Raw genomic sequence first — 14,584 nt, forward strand, 5'->3', positions numbered from 1 at the left:
CGGGGAGGGGCCCTGACAGTCCGTCAATATGTGACGGGTTGGGAGTGAGAACGTGTTGGTGACATAAGTACATATATGTTCAAAGAAAATCAGATTGATCCTTTGGGTGTTGTTTTCAATATAATCTGCTTTTAATTAAGAACATATATGAAAATGTAATCTTGTTAGTCATTTATTTTTCTTCTTCTCAATACAGAAACTGTTAACCAGAGGTGCCACCAATAATTTAACATGACTCTTGGGGTTAAGATGCTCTGCGTGAAGAGAGTTTCCCTCTATTAACTGCCTTGTAAAAACTTTAGTATAAATCCTGAGCAACCTCGGGTCATATTCAATATAATTGACCTTTAAGTTTTAAGGTTTGCGGCTTGTTCTGAAAGCTTTCTCTTGACAGATAAACATGCAAACATCTGTTTTCTCTAAATGTGCATCTACTTAGCTTTTTCACATGTTTACCTGTGGAGGGAGTCGGATTACAGAGTGTGTGTGAGCTGCCATTTCTCCAACAAGTGTATTTGGTGAAAAAGGAGTCCTGCTACTTTGACAGGAATATATGTTGTAGAGGGAATAAACGGGAAATTAGAGTAAGATTGTAAACAGAAACAGTATTTGTAACCTCTTATTTTAAATGTACTCAATGTAACTGGAGGAAAAGTTAGTATTGGACTTGCTTTTTGCCATGTACTGTCAACACACTTGATTATTTAGGATGCACTCTGAGGTCAAGAATGTTTGCCCATTACATTCTTCTAATACTGATTGTGAATAAATATGACTTGATTTAAAAAGTAATGCCTGTTGGGTTTTGTTGTATTTTATGTCCAGTTGTTTGTTGAAACTCAATCTTTACACATGAATGCTTGCACATCGTTAAGAACCTTTTAGTAACAATTAAAACATATCCACAGACGGTCCATCTATACATTATATATTTTTGTAAGAGCTTGGAAATGTCAGGTGCATTGAGTTGCATAACAATTATAAAAGCAATAGGCCAATAGATAGTCACAAATGTTAACGTTTTGAGTATTTTTGTAGGTTTCAAGGTTACGTTAATATCCTAAAACACAGGCTTCTGCATCTACAAATGCAAATTCAATCAATTGTTGTAGAATTTGATTGGTAAGATCCACAAAGCAATACTTCATTAAAACAAAACAAACACGAACAAAAAAGGAGTGCACCCCAAGGTGATAGTTAAAGCACGGGATGCAAAAGGATGACAAATATTCAAATGTGTTCCCTCCGCTCTAATGGAAGTGTTTTTGCATGAAGTGACATTGAAACAGTGACAAAGCTTCCAATACATATTTCTGTCACACAATCTAAACTTTGGAAAGAGTTGGATGTGGAAAGAAGACAGGTAAGCCCTTTGTGTGGAACAATATACAGTATATGCTATTGTACGTCAATTGGTAGAAGGTCATTACTCTGATCTAACTTAATTATTATTAAAGTATTCCACGTTCTCTTTGTGATATAGTTTATGTGATCCGCTGTCTGCTGTCTCACAGATAAAATGGTGTGGCTACAAGGTGTTATCCCCTTCATTGGTAAGCACATTTAATACTAATGTTAACTTGTTTGTTGTTGAATTGTGAGAAAAAACGCTTTGCTTTTTTCATAGGGATTGCCCTTTTGTCACAGAGGATGTCTGCCCAGAGTAAGTACTGAAATAACTTTATTTTTATTTCTTGGCTTATGTGCAACATGTTCTCTTTGTTTTATTATTAATCATGTGAGACAACTGTCATAGAATAGTCTGCAAATTAAATGGAAACTGAACAATCTGGTGCCACTAAATGTTTTCAAAGCTCGGTTGGATGCTACTCAATCGGAAGCTGTTGGTCCCTGTTCATGTGGATAATTATGTAAATGCTGCTGTATAAGTATGATATCCTTTTGTTGTTCTATTTATGTTTTTATGTTTCATGTGGAACTACTTGAGCAGGTCTCCCTTGAAAAAGAGATCAATGATCTCAATGGGATTCATCTGTATAAATAAAGGTTTGAAATGAAATGAAACAACTGGCATAACAGAAATGTGAGGACCGTGCAAACATTTCTTGAGAATTTTGGTCTGCTTGGATTCCTTTTAACTTATTTTTATCGACTGTTTTAATAAAATCGACCGATTTGGCCAAGACAGAAATTAGACCGTCATGGGAGAAGTTTTTGCCTTAGTTAGAAAATGTAAAACGTACCGCCTTATCCACCGCCTGGTGATAGATTAACAACTTTTAGATCACAGTTAATCATTTGTTTGTAATATAAAACCAGACAAGTTAAAGAAGTGAGATGTCCCACAGGAGCCTAAATGGGTTGTTCCCTAGTTCTTATTTGCATCATGATTAAATGCTACAACTTTCAACTATAATGACAGGTTAAACTACCGTAATTTTCGGACTATAAACCGCACCTGAATATAAGCCGCAGCAGCGGCATACCACTCTCGGTTCCACTTTTACTTTTGCGCGCTACCTGTCTCACTCTTTTCCGGCCTCCAGCTTTTCCTGCTGGAACCCGCCGCTTAAAGGTGGGGGTCCGCGGACCGGCCATAGAGCCCATAGAGTTAAAGGTGTTGGCCGTTAGCTGTACAAATCCATAGATTAGCCGCACCGTTATATAAACCGCAGCGTCGAAAAATAGGGGAAAAGGCGCGGCTTCTAGTCCGAAAATTACGGTACATGTATGTTGAAGTCTCAAAAACAATGGTGTACACTTGGTTAAACTGTTTTACTCAACATTTGAACTGTGACTGCAGTAGAAATCTTAATTTAAAGTTGATATTTCAACCTACCTGTACACCAACCTTTCTGACAGTACGTTGCATTGGGATTATTTACCAATGGGGAAAGAATAATGCAACGCAGCATTAGCTGGGGAAAGCTATGGTGAAGCATCCAAGGAAAGTTCCAGATAGGAAGTTTCAACATCAAAACATCAACACTTGTGATTCATCTGGAAACCTATGCCTATATGACAAACTAAAGCAAATTAGCACATTACCAAGTTCCACCCTAACTTTATCCAATAATTCCAGTGCAGGTTTTTCACCATGAATTCCACGGCAGCGAAATGGTAAAGAAAACAGAGGAATTTAATTAAATAACACTTTTTCTCCTCAAGTAAAATGCTAACTGTTTTGTGTTCAGAGTGTGACATACAGTAAGTGTTGATTCTGCTGTAATTCAGGAAATCCCGATTCCCTGTTTGTGACTTTTAATGTTTCTGCTCTTTTTTAACTTGTTAACCACCTAAACCTCTGGCCAAAGCCTCTCATCAGTATCACCTCATCAATGACTCCCTGACCTGGTATGAAGCTCAGAGCTTCTGCAGATTAATGTATACCGACCTGGCCACGGTGAACAACGTGAGCGACAAGAACGATCTGGTCAACACTCTTGGCAGTCATGGGACATACAGCTGGATCGGGCTTCGAAGAGGAAACACTCGCAGGTGGATGTGGTCCGATGGCAGGGGCCCAGCTCACTATACCAGGTGGAACGTTGGTGAACCCAGCAGCGGCGGTGTGAGCGAACCGTGTGGAGAGATGACGGTTGGAGGAAAGTGGAATGACGTACCGTGTGGATATGGAAAAGATTGTGCGTGTTATGAAAGTAAGCAAATTGCACACAGTGTGATATTTGTAGTAGATGTTAAAGATGTGATAAAATAAGCTTTAAAAAGATCTTAAACCAGAAGAGCACCCTGAGAGCTCGGACCTCCAAGAGGGCGTTTCCATAACTGAAAAATAATGGGTATATCAGCCCTGTGATTCTGATCAGATCCAAAATTGTATGTGTTTTCTCTGGTCATGCTGAAACTTCAATCAATATTTTTGCGAGAATTGTTTGCTATTTTTTGTGTAATCCTGCTGATAAATATCAAACACAAACTCCTTGGCTGAGTTAATACAAATCCAGATGTAACAACAGAAGTTATTACTTTTTTTGAAAGTTGTTGTTAGCAATAGCTTACAGCAGTTTTCTTAATCCTTTCTTGTTTGACCCCTACGGGCCCTAAGGGGACATGGACACAAAAAGCGTTATTGTGCTCACAAGAAAGTTACCGGCAGGGATGGCGCACACAAGAGACCATCAGTTAATTGCAGAACCTTGTGTTCATGTGTGGAAATTACATTACAGGAATTATTTGAGTTATAATTCAAACTTGGACATCTTTTTAATGACATTTTAAAAGCATGTATTTGGTTAAAACTGCCTCGTGCCTTGCGCACAGAACAGACTACACATTTTCAATCTATATGTGATGTGGGTAAAGATGTACAATATGATCACTTGATTGACTGATTGATTGTTCACACATAGGTGCACTCCAGTGCCGAAACAAATAGCTCTTGTTTGCACGAAAAGGTTGTTTTTACGTCCATGTCCTTTTAGGAGCTCAGTGCTTCGTTTGCTGATGAACAAAATGTAAGTATTTTTGTGCCCTATCCCTGAATCTCTCTTTAGCCCGGGCAGATGGAACAGAGACATTTGTGTTTTACCCAGGAAGAAGTACCTGGGTGGAGAGTCAAGAGCAGTGCAGAACTAAACACACCGACATGGCCTATATAAGCAGTGCCTTGAATAATACAGCTGTTGCCAATCAAGCTAACTCATGGATAAACAGTATGTGGATCGGTCTCTTCAATGATGCCTGGATGTGGTCTGATGGAGGAGAAACCTCCTTCAGGAACTGGCTGAGTGGTTCAGATTCAGGGGGAGACTGTGCTTCTGTTGCAGAGCAGGGACGCTGGGTTGGAGCCGATTGCAACAAGAAGTCCACATTTGTCTGTCATGGCGGTGAGTTACTGAAACGCTAATTAAATACATGACTCTGAGACATGCTTCCTAAGTTATTCAGGTTAGTAAGTTGAGAGAAGTTGGCTAAGAACCCATACATTTGGATTTCCCTTCACATTTAGAAGAGTTTCACAGCTAAAGAGCCAGACTTTCAGTAGCTGGTGGAGACCAAAACAGAGCAAAAAGGAGAGGGAATATTAGACTTAGTCTTATTAATATTGGCATAATGGAAATATAACTGTATTATAATCCTCATGTTTTATATGATCAACAACATAAGCATTACTTGTAGTGGTTTGGTAGCAAATTCACCACGTCATTTTATTAAGAAGAAAATGTTTCTTTACAACTTCATTCAAATTTCTGAGTGGCCAAACCAGACCTGATACTTTACGATAGTTTATGTATTATATTATCTTAATTAAAAAGAACAAGCAGAACCGTTCAAAGGTATTTGTCTGCAGATAGCAATGCCTTCCTCCTATACTGCACCTAGGACAACTTCTTTTTCCATTTTTTGATTTTGGCTGCTGGATGGTATGCTTCTAGAGGTTGTTATGAGTATTTCAAACTAAAACTGTAAAAAAGGGATGTTTAAAATTAAGATTTTTAATATGTGACGGGACATACATTTTTTGTTAAATAACCTACACTCCATTACTGTTTTCCACTAAATCATTGCACTTTGCCTGACATTGATCACTAACATTATTCTGTGTTGTAATGCAGATCTTAAAGTAAAGAAGACTGTTATAAGAATGACGGTGCGCTCCGATCTCGACCTCACTGACTCCACAATCAGCGATGCTCTTCTGGAAAAGGTAAAAGGTTTTACAAATAACAAAAGTAAGAACAAAGGATTCTGTTATTTCTAACACTTTCTTTTACTTTCAGTTGAAAGTGAGCCTGGCACAACAGGGCATTACTGATTTCAATCTCAGCTGGCGAAGGGACAGCAGTGGACTCGCCTTTCAACGTCATAAGGTCCCTTAGGGGTGAGTTTAGCTTCCTAATCTTAAAATACATGATTGTTGTAGTCCAACGACTGACATATAAACAAACCTAGCCTCCAGTGTTTACAGAACATATAGATGTTATTTTGGATTTGTGTTATATCGAACCTTTTAGAATTAAAACGACATATACAAATATAAAGCAGATGTTTAACCTGCAATAAATCAACACTTTACCATTGGGGCCAGTATCTCAAAATAATGCGATGTGCTTTTTAACATGTGACATAAGTACATACGTGCAAAGGGAATCAGAATGATCCTTTGCGTGTTGTTTTGAAATATAATCTGCTCTTAATCATGTTTTTTTTTATGTTCTTCTCATTACAGAAACTGTTAACCAGAGGTGCCACCATTGATTTGATATGACTGTTGGGATTAAGATGTTTCAAGTTTCAAGGTTTCAAGGCTTTTATTTTCATATATGCATAGCTAATATGTGTGATTTTGGAACATTGAACAATGTAAATATATTCTGGTAGACCTCAACAATGGAATTATGATCAGTCGAAATGGCCATGTCATGGGACCTTTGGTATAAAGCCTGAGCAGCCTTGGGTCATATTCGATATCATTTACCTTTACATTTTAAGATTTGCGTCTCGTTCTGAAAGCTATCTCTTGACAGATAAACATGCAAACATCTGTTTTTATCTTCTTTGCTTTTCCACATGTTTACCTTGTGGAGGGAGTCCGATTACAGAGTGTGTGTGCTACTTTGAAACAAATATATGTTCTATTAGAAATAGATTGAGAAAGTAGAGTACAATTATTAATACAGCAGAAACAATATTTTTACTTCTTCTTTTAAATGTACTAAATGAAATGCCATGAAAAGTTTGTATTTAACTTGCTTTTTGCCATGTACCGTCAACACACTTGATTATTTAGGATGCACTCTGAGGTCAGGAATGTGTATCTGTTTACCCATTAAATTCTAATACCGATTGTGAATAAAAATGAATAGATTTAAAAAGAAATGCCTTTTTTTTTTTTTTTTTATTTTATGTCGTTTGTTGAAACTCAATTTGTACACACTAATGCTTGCACAACATTGATTATGTTTTAGTAACAATTCAAATGTATCCACAGACGGTCCATCTATACATTATATATTTTTGTAAGAGCTTGGAAATGTCAGGTGCATTGAATTGCATAACAATTATAAAAGCAATAGGCCACAGTCACAAATGTTAACGTTTTGAGTATTTTATTATGTTTCAAGATTACTTTAATATCCTAAAACACAGGCTTCTGCATCTACAAATGCAAATTCAATCAATCGTTTTAGAATTTGATTGGTAAGATACACAAAGCAACACTTCAGTGAAACGGAACAAACACAAACAAAAAAGAAGTGCAACCCAAGATGAAGGTTAAAGCACAGGATGCAAAAGGGCGACTCATACTCAAATGTGTTCCCTACGTTCTAATGGAAGTGCTTTGCATGAAATGACATTGAAACAGGTTAAGGTGACATGCTTTTGTGACGTGGAACAACATTTACATTAACATTAACCTTTCAGTAGGTCGCTTGTTAGCAGACCCTTCACGCGATGTGAGCGAACAGGTAGAGGCAGGGCCCTTATAGCCCTATAGTTTAAATCTACTACCCACAAATAAACATATGGACATGGTAAAAGTATTTAGGAACCTATCCATGTGATTTTAAGTGCGGGTGGACCTCAAATCCTCTAGGTGGGTCCGGGGTAAGATTTTTTTTTTATTTTGGAGTGAAATGCATCAATCTGGTGCATTTTGAGGGGAACATATGAGACTAGATCTATGGGAACACCTATATGAAACAGAACTGTATACATTTCAATAATCATAAAATCATGGCCACAACCAATAACATACCATTTCCAATATGAAAAAACACTGAAACTTGTTTATTTTTTTGTTAATTCATAGTTTGTAGTTGTGAGTGTGTCTGTGCTCCTGAATCAGCCTCTCCTTCCTTTCCTCTTCGAGGCAGCAGCAAAGACTAGTTTTAGCTCTCAACAAGTTTTAAAAGTGTATCTTAACTTTTTTCACCTAGTTAACTTTTCTTTTTTTTAATTCATGCATATTTTACTAATCACTCCCCCCTCAAATGGAAATATGTGTTTACATAAATGGTGACCAAACCGTCTGAGACCCACTGAGAACTTAGACTAAGTTAACTATCAACACTCAGAGTCCTTTACCTCACCTCAGCTGAGGTTATCCCGAGCTTGAATGACACACAGAGACCAATCAAGGGCTTTGATTTATGATCTGTATGACAGTGGCCATGTCGGCAAGCCACATCATGTAGACAGCCAGTCACCCTGTATGAGGCAGGCCACTTACGGCCCGTACACACGGCGGTGTGCGTTGAAGCTTCAACGCTTCTGTTCACTTTGAAAGGGGTGACGCCACGCTTCGCCGAACTGCATTGTGCTACGCGTCGATACACGTTGCTACGCATCCCTCGCTGCAAAAGTTGAGCAATGTTCAACTTTTGAAGCTTCGACGGAAGTTTCAGCCAATCGAATCATATGCCAGTACAAGCTCTAGCCAATCAAACCGTGTGCTTGTGTGTCCGGGGCAGGAGATTCATGTGATTGGTTATTGGTCGAGTTTCAGACACGCCCGCCAGCAAGCTTCAACACACGCCGCCATGTGGACGCTGCGTAACAGGCCAGGTGGACATATTATTGTCCACCTGATATGATTTTTATATCATTTGTGATGTGTATATCAATGTTTCTGCTCTTTTTCCACTTGTTAACCACCTAAACCTCTGCCCAAAGCCTCTGAGCAGTACCACCTCATCAATGACTCCCTGACCTGGTATGAAGCTCAGAGCTTCTGCAGATTAATGTATACCGACCTGGCCACGGTGAACAACGTGAGGGACAAGAACGATCTAGTCAACACTCTTGGCAGTCATGGGACATACAGCTGGATCGGGCTTCGAAGAGGAAACACTCGCAGGTGGATGTGGTCCGATGGCAGGGGCCCAGCTCACTATACCAGGTGGAACGTTGGTGAACCCAGCAGCGGCGGAGCAAGCGAACCGTGTGGAGAGATGACGGTTGGAGGAAGGTGGAATGACGTAACGTGTGGATATGGAAAAGATTGTGCGTGTTATGAAAGTAAGCAAATTGCACACAGTGTGATATTTGTAGTAGATGTTAAAGATGTGATAAAATAAGCTTTAAAAATATCTTAAACCAGAAGAGCACCCTGAGAGCTCGGACCTCCAAGAGGGCGTTTCCATAACTGAAAAATAATGGGTATATCAGCCCTGTGATTCTGATCAGATCCAAAATTGTATGTGTTTTTTCTGTCATGTTTTAATTTTAATCAATATTTTAGCGAAACTTGTTGGCTACTTTTTATGTAATCCTGCTGACAAATATCAAACACAAACTCCTTGGCTGAGTTAATACAAATCCAGATGTAACAACAGAAGTTATTACTTTTTTTGAAAGTTGTTGTTAGCAATAGCTTACAGCAGTTTTCTTAATCCTTTCTTGTTTGACCCCTACGGGCCCCTAAGGGAACATGGACACAAAAAGCGTTATTGTGCTCACAAGAAAGTTACCGGCAGGGATGCCGCACACAAGAGACCATCAGTTAATTGCAGAACCTTGTGTTCATGTGTGGAAATTACATTACAGGAATTATTTGAGTTATAATTCAAACTTGGACATTATTTTAATGACATTTTAAAAGCATTTATTTGGTTAAAACTGCCTCGCGCACAGAACAGACTACTAGATTTCAATCTAATTATATGTGATGTGGGAAGAGATGTACAATATGATCGATTGATTGATTGAATGATTGATTGTTCACACGTGTGTCGTTTGCACTCCAGTGCCGAAACAAACAAGCTCATGTTTGCAGGAGAAGGTTGTTGGTTTTTACGTCCATGTCCCTAGGAGCTGAAAAACGTATTCATTTGTACTTGTTTTGATCAAAATCGTCATTTTACTAAGAAGAAAATGTGTCTTTACTGTACAATTTATTTAACCTGTTAAGCCAGAGAGATCCCGGTACCGGGGCCCTCCCGCAACATCTTGCAGGAAACAGTGTCTGAGTGCATGTTCATTTAATTTAACTATGAATGTTTTATATCCATGTAACGGGAACAAACTCATCTAACTGATCTTTTTTTTTATTTTATTTTTTTAAACCCCACAATGCTAACGCTGAGCCTCTGAATTAGCAACGAGCGAAAAATGCTAATAGATTTACTGCAACGGAACTCACTCATAAAACCTTATTATTTATCCATTCTGCACATCCAACCAATCGATCTGATCGTGAGATGACACAGAATCGATGGGTAGAGACATTATCACTCAATGATGCGAACTCGCGACTTTATAAACAAAAACAGACATCAAAACATGTGGCGCTAGGTAGCTAAAAACGCTAACATGGCTAACCTGTGTCGTCGTCTGGTCAAAAGTGGTCTGCAATGGCATTACAACGATAAAAATGCTGCTGAAGTTAATCCATAGGTTAATCCAATGTGTCTGTGTCCCTTTGAAAGGATTTCTGATAATCCATACGCAATAAACCTGCTTTTCCGTTTCCAGATGTCAGAGCTAGAGATAGCTTCACTCTGGTGCAAAACTGCGTGTGTGAAGCCCCCACCTTTTTGTTTTACCATGTGTGTGTGTGGGGAAATCCCCCTTTGATTCTATTGGCTCTCGTGGTCAGAAAGAGATGTCAATCAGCAAAATCGACAAAGGGGTTCCAGAGATATGGAAAATGCACCCAAATGACCCCAGAAGTGTTTTTTTTTTGCTAAATCTCTCTAAAAAAGGTCAAATGTCCCTTGTTTTTCATTGATCTTGATACAGGGTACTTATTATATGTTGTACTTGGGATTCCTAAAGCTTTTAGTCTACTAACCCATCATCCAAGGGTAGTTTTCAATATAAGTACACAATATATTTGGGACGGACACTATAATTTACAGTTTTTTACTATGTTCAAATCCTTCACTGTTTACACTAAATGTTTCTCGATTGCCTGACATTGGTCACTGACAGTATTCTGTGTTGAAATGCAGGTCTCAAAGTAAAGAATATTGTAATAAGAATGACGGTGCGCTCTGATGTCGACCTCACCAAATCCACAATCAGCGATGCTCTTCTGGAAAAGGTCAAAAGTAATATAAATAATGCTAAACATGGGCAGGTAAAGCTCTTTCTGACGGGTTGTGAAGAGAAGGTCAAACGATTGTGTTTTTTCGGATGCTTTTTTTGTCTTCAGTTAGAAATGGGTCTCAGGCAACAGTCGATAACTGATATCAACATCAGCTGGAAGAGGGACAGCAATGAAAAACTCGTTTTTCGACGACAGTTGAAGATCGAAGAAAAGAAAGGTGAGTTACGCTTCCTCGTCTTAAAGGTCCCCTATACTGTTTTTTATTACTTTATTACAGGTCTCAGATATATACAAAACATGTCTCTGAAGTGTTTGGCTCCAAACACCAAACAGATCATTGCAGCATTACCCATAATCCCCTCTGTTTCAGCCCTGTTTCAAAAGTGCTGATTCTCTGTCTGTTACTTTAGATGAAAATAAGGAGCCCCTCCCCACGCCCCTCTGAGAGAAATTTGGTTAAAAAGAACTCAATGGTGCTCTAGGAGGAGATTCAGGTGATAAGGTGGGGAGGAGGGGGGTTACCTTGGTTGCTGATTGGCTAATGGTTACACAAGCCAAAACATCGTTATGACATCATAAAGTGGCCAAAATCTGATCAGCTCATTTTCAGACAGGTTTTTATATAAATGGATCAGGACAAAAAGAGTAAGAATCTTTTTTCACAGAGGGGACACATGTTGATGTAGAAAAGACATGAAAAAGTGGATTTTGCATAATAGGTGACCTTTAAAATAAATGCTCTGCGTATTCCAGCGACTGACATACTGTATAAACAAATCCTCCAGTCATATCATGAAAATACAGCATAGGTATATTTGTTCTTTACATTTTAAAGATATACAAATATACCTATGTTGTATTTTCATTATATCAAACCTTGTAGAGTACAAATGTCAAATATATTTTTAGAAGGAATGTTTAATGCCTCCAAGAAAGCAACTATGGCATGATATCTCAAAATAATGAGTCAAAATAATAAGTCCATATTTGGATGAAATCAGTATTATCCTTTGTATTGCTTTAAAATCCAACCTGCTTTCACTATAAATGTTTTTGTGAACCTTTTAATATTTTAGTAATGTTGTTCTCAAACTTGGTTTTTTCTCATTACAGGATGTTAACAATTAAGAAAGGCGCCCAATAATTATATACAGCAGACGGGAATAAAGTGGGTTGAAGAGTTGAGAGGGATCACTTCACTGTCTCTCTTGTTGTTGTTTTTATGTTATTAACTTGAGGAATGTATCGTCTTAAAACTCACTAATATTCTCTTACGATGTCAACATTTACACTTTGATTCTAGGCATGTGTGTTGTATCATGGTGCACACTTGTAAACTTTCAATGGTTTTGTGGATTTTAATAATGTATTTTACTCTTTTATCGTCACATATTGTCATAACTTGTGTTTGATGCCAGAATGTCAATCAAAAACCATTTGTTGATATAAATATGCTTAAACTATATGTCTGCTTGTTTGTTTCACCATGCTTTAAACGTGTGTATTGAAAGCTATACAGTAGTATTAAACATTTCGATCTTTCCTTGTGTACAAACATATTTTGAGATTGACAATAAAGTTGACTTTGATTTTGACTTTTGAAAAGGACTTAAATCCCTTTCTAAAGTAATTTATTAGACAGCAGTTTGACTAAGAAATGTTGTCTACCATTTTAATCCTGCCAGGAATTGTGTTAATCCTTTTCAGTACATTTGTAGTCAAATACATGTTGATGACGTCATCGAAGTACACTTTAGGTTTGCATACAGTATGGAGGATTTAACCCTCAAGTGAAGTGCAGGGTGAGAGCTGAGAGCCTTCAGAGAAGATGAGACATTATTTATTAAATGGCTGTAACTTTTACTGCTTGTTGCTAGTGGATAGAATACTAAAATAGAAAACAACTAAATATTATATAATATTATTTAGTTATTGTTGTTTGAAATCAAGGTCAACTTACCAAATATCTTTAGAAGTGGCAGTTGTGAGAGTGAAGTGGTATTGTTGAATGAAAGATTTTTGTAAAAGATAAAACAAATACATATAGCAAGATAGAAACACATGACCAAATAAACTCGAGGCTTTTCTTTTAGAACTACAACTTTACTCATAATGACATTTACAGGTATATTGCATTACAGTACGATTATTAATTGTGATTGAAGGGCCCTATGCTTTTTGGCCTTTTCCCTTTCCTGTGTTATATACCTTTTTGAACGCTGATGAGACTGAATAATCTGCAAGGAACAAACTAGCGGCAGAGAAATAATTATATATTAAAAGACAGCAACATCATACAGTAAGAGGCCAACCAGAGTGACAGAGTGTGTCACTTTGCTGAAGGATATTTGTGACCAGCTATCCAGGCCAGTCTCTTAAGACTTTCCAAGGTGTGAAAATGCTGCTGCCGGATTACTGACAGGAAGTATTGCTGATAATATGTCCACCATATCCTCTCAAAATACTCTGTCCAACAATATAAGTGTCATGAAGAAAGGTGTTTTCATGCTTATTAAAAATAGCAGAAAAACATGCATTATTGTATACAGTAAAAGTACTTCATAGTTCTTGTGGGAGTATTTTCACTAGTACTGAGTCCAACAGGGTCAATCTCACGAATAACTAATGTCAAACATCATTTTTCCCCTCATCAAACTTAACAGAAGTGGCTTGATTTTGTTCTCAGGAGGGGACATTGACAGAGGATTTTATTTAAAACAACACACTAGAAGTACTTCCTTGTATTGTGGTAGTACGTGTAAGACTACTGAGTCCAGCAGTATCAATATCATTAAGAACTAATGGTACAATTGTCTTTTTATCACTCATCAAAGATAGCAGAAAACATGCATTATGTAGTTGGCTACTATGGAGGGGACTCTGACAGAGGATTACTCACAAAGTACACCGTAAAATAACTTCAATGTATTGTTAGTAGTAGGCTTACTAATACAAAGTCAAACAGTATCAATATTTTAAGAACTAATGGTAACATTTTATTTTTATCATTCATCAAAGATAGCAGAAAACATGCATTATGTAGGCCTACTATGGAGGGGACTCTGACAGAGGATTACTCACAAAGTAGCTACATCGTAAAAGTACTTCATTTTATTTCTGGTAGCAGTCAAGCTAGTACAGAGTCCAACAGTATTAGTTTTATTAAGAACTTATGGTAACAAATATTTGTATCGATTATCAAATATAGCAGGAATAATGAAGAGCAGCTGATTTGAAAAAAAAAATGCGAGAGGCGGCTGAGGTGACCGCAGTGCAGAATCGCTGTATGGTCTAAATCTCCTCACAATGTTGTCCATTTTAGACACAGGCTTATTATATTTAAAGCCCTTAATAACATACATTTTCTGGGCTCAATATGTGTCTGGGGCGTTTTCGTTGTGATCACCAAATTCACCTTGTTTCCCCTTGTTTATAATATTATCCCCATACCAAGCAAACGGGTGCTTTTGTTTTGAAATCACTTCCGTGAGTTCCGCCCCGCACCTCGCTCCAATAACCATTAGAACATTTAGTAAGGCAAAAAGCAAAAAGGCTTCTCGAACGCTCTTCCGTTTACGTTTTTAATAAAGAAAAACAAATGGACGGTAG

At 37.8% G+C, this 14,584-nt stretch overlaps 1 protein-coding gene across 1 annotated transcript; it reads left to right on the plus strand.

The window, feature by feature from the left end:
- Positions 1 to 3,284: 3,284 nt before the first annotated feature.
- Positions 3,285 to 6,731, plus strand: LOC307030331 (uncharacterized protein). The gene is made up of 5 exons (XM_079666673.1): positions 3,285 to 3,620; positions 4,476 to 4,808; positions 5,538 to 5,629; positions 5,703 to 5,803; positions 6,152 to 6,731. Exons 1-4 carry the CDS (start codon positions 3,344 to 3,346, stop codon positions 5,799 to 5,801), a joined length of 801 nt encoding a protein of 266 aa, XP_079522799.1. The 5' UTR covers positions 3,285 to 3,343; the 3' UTR covers positions 5,802 to 5,803; positions 6,152 to 6,731.
- Positions 6,732 to 14,584: the final 7,853 nt, after the last annotated feature.

This window comes from Notothenia rossii, assembly GCF_949606895.1.
Source record: "Notothenia rossii genome assembly, chromosome: 2".
Taxonomy (NCBI): Eukaryota; Metazoa; Chordata; class Actinopteri; order Perciformes; family Nototheniidae; genus Notothenia; species Notothenia rossii.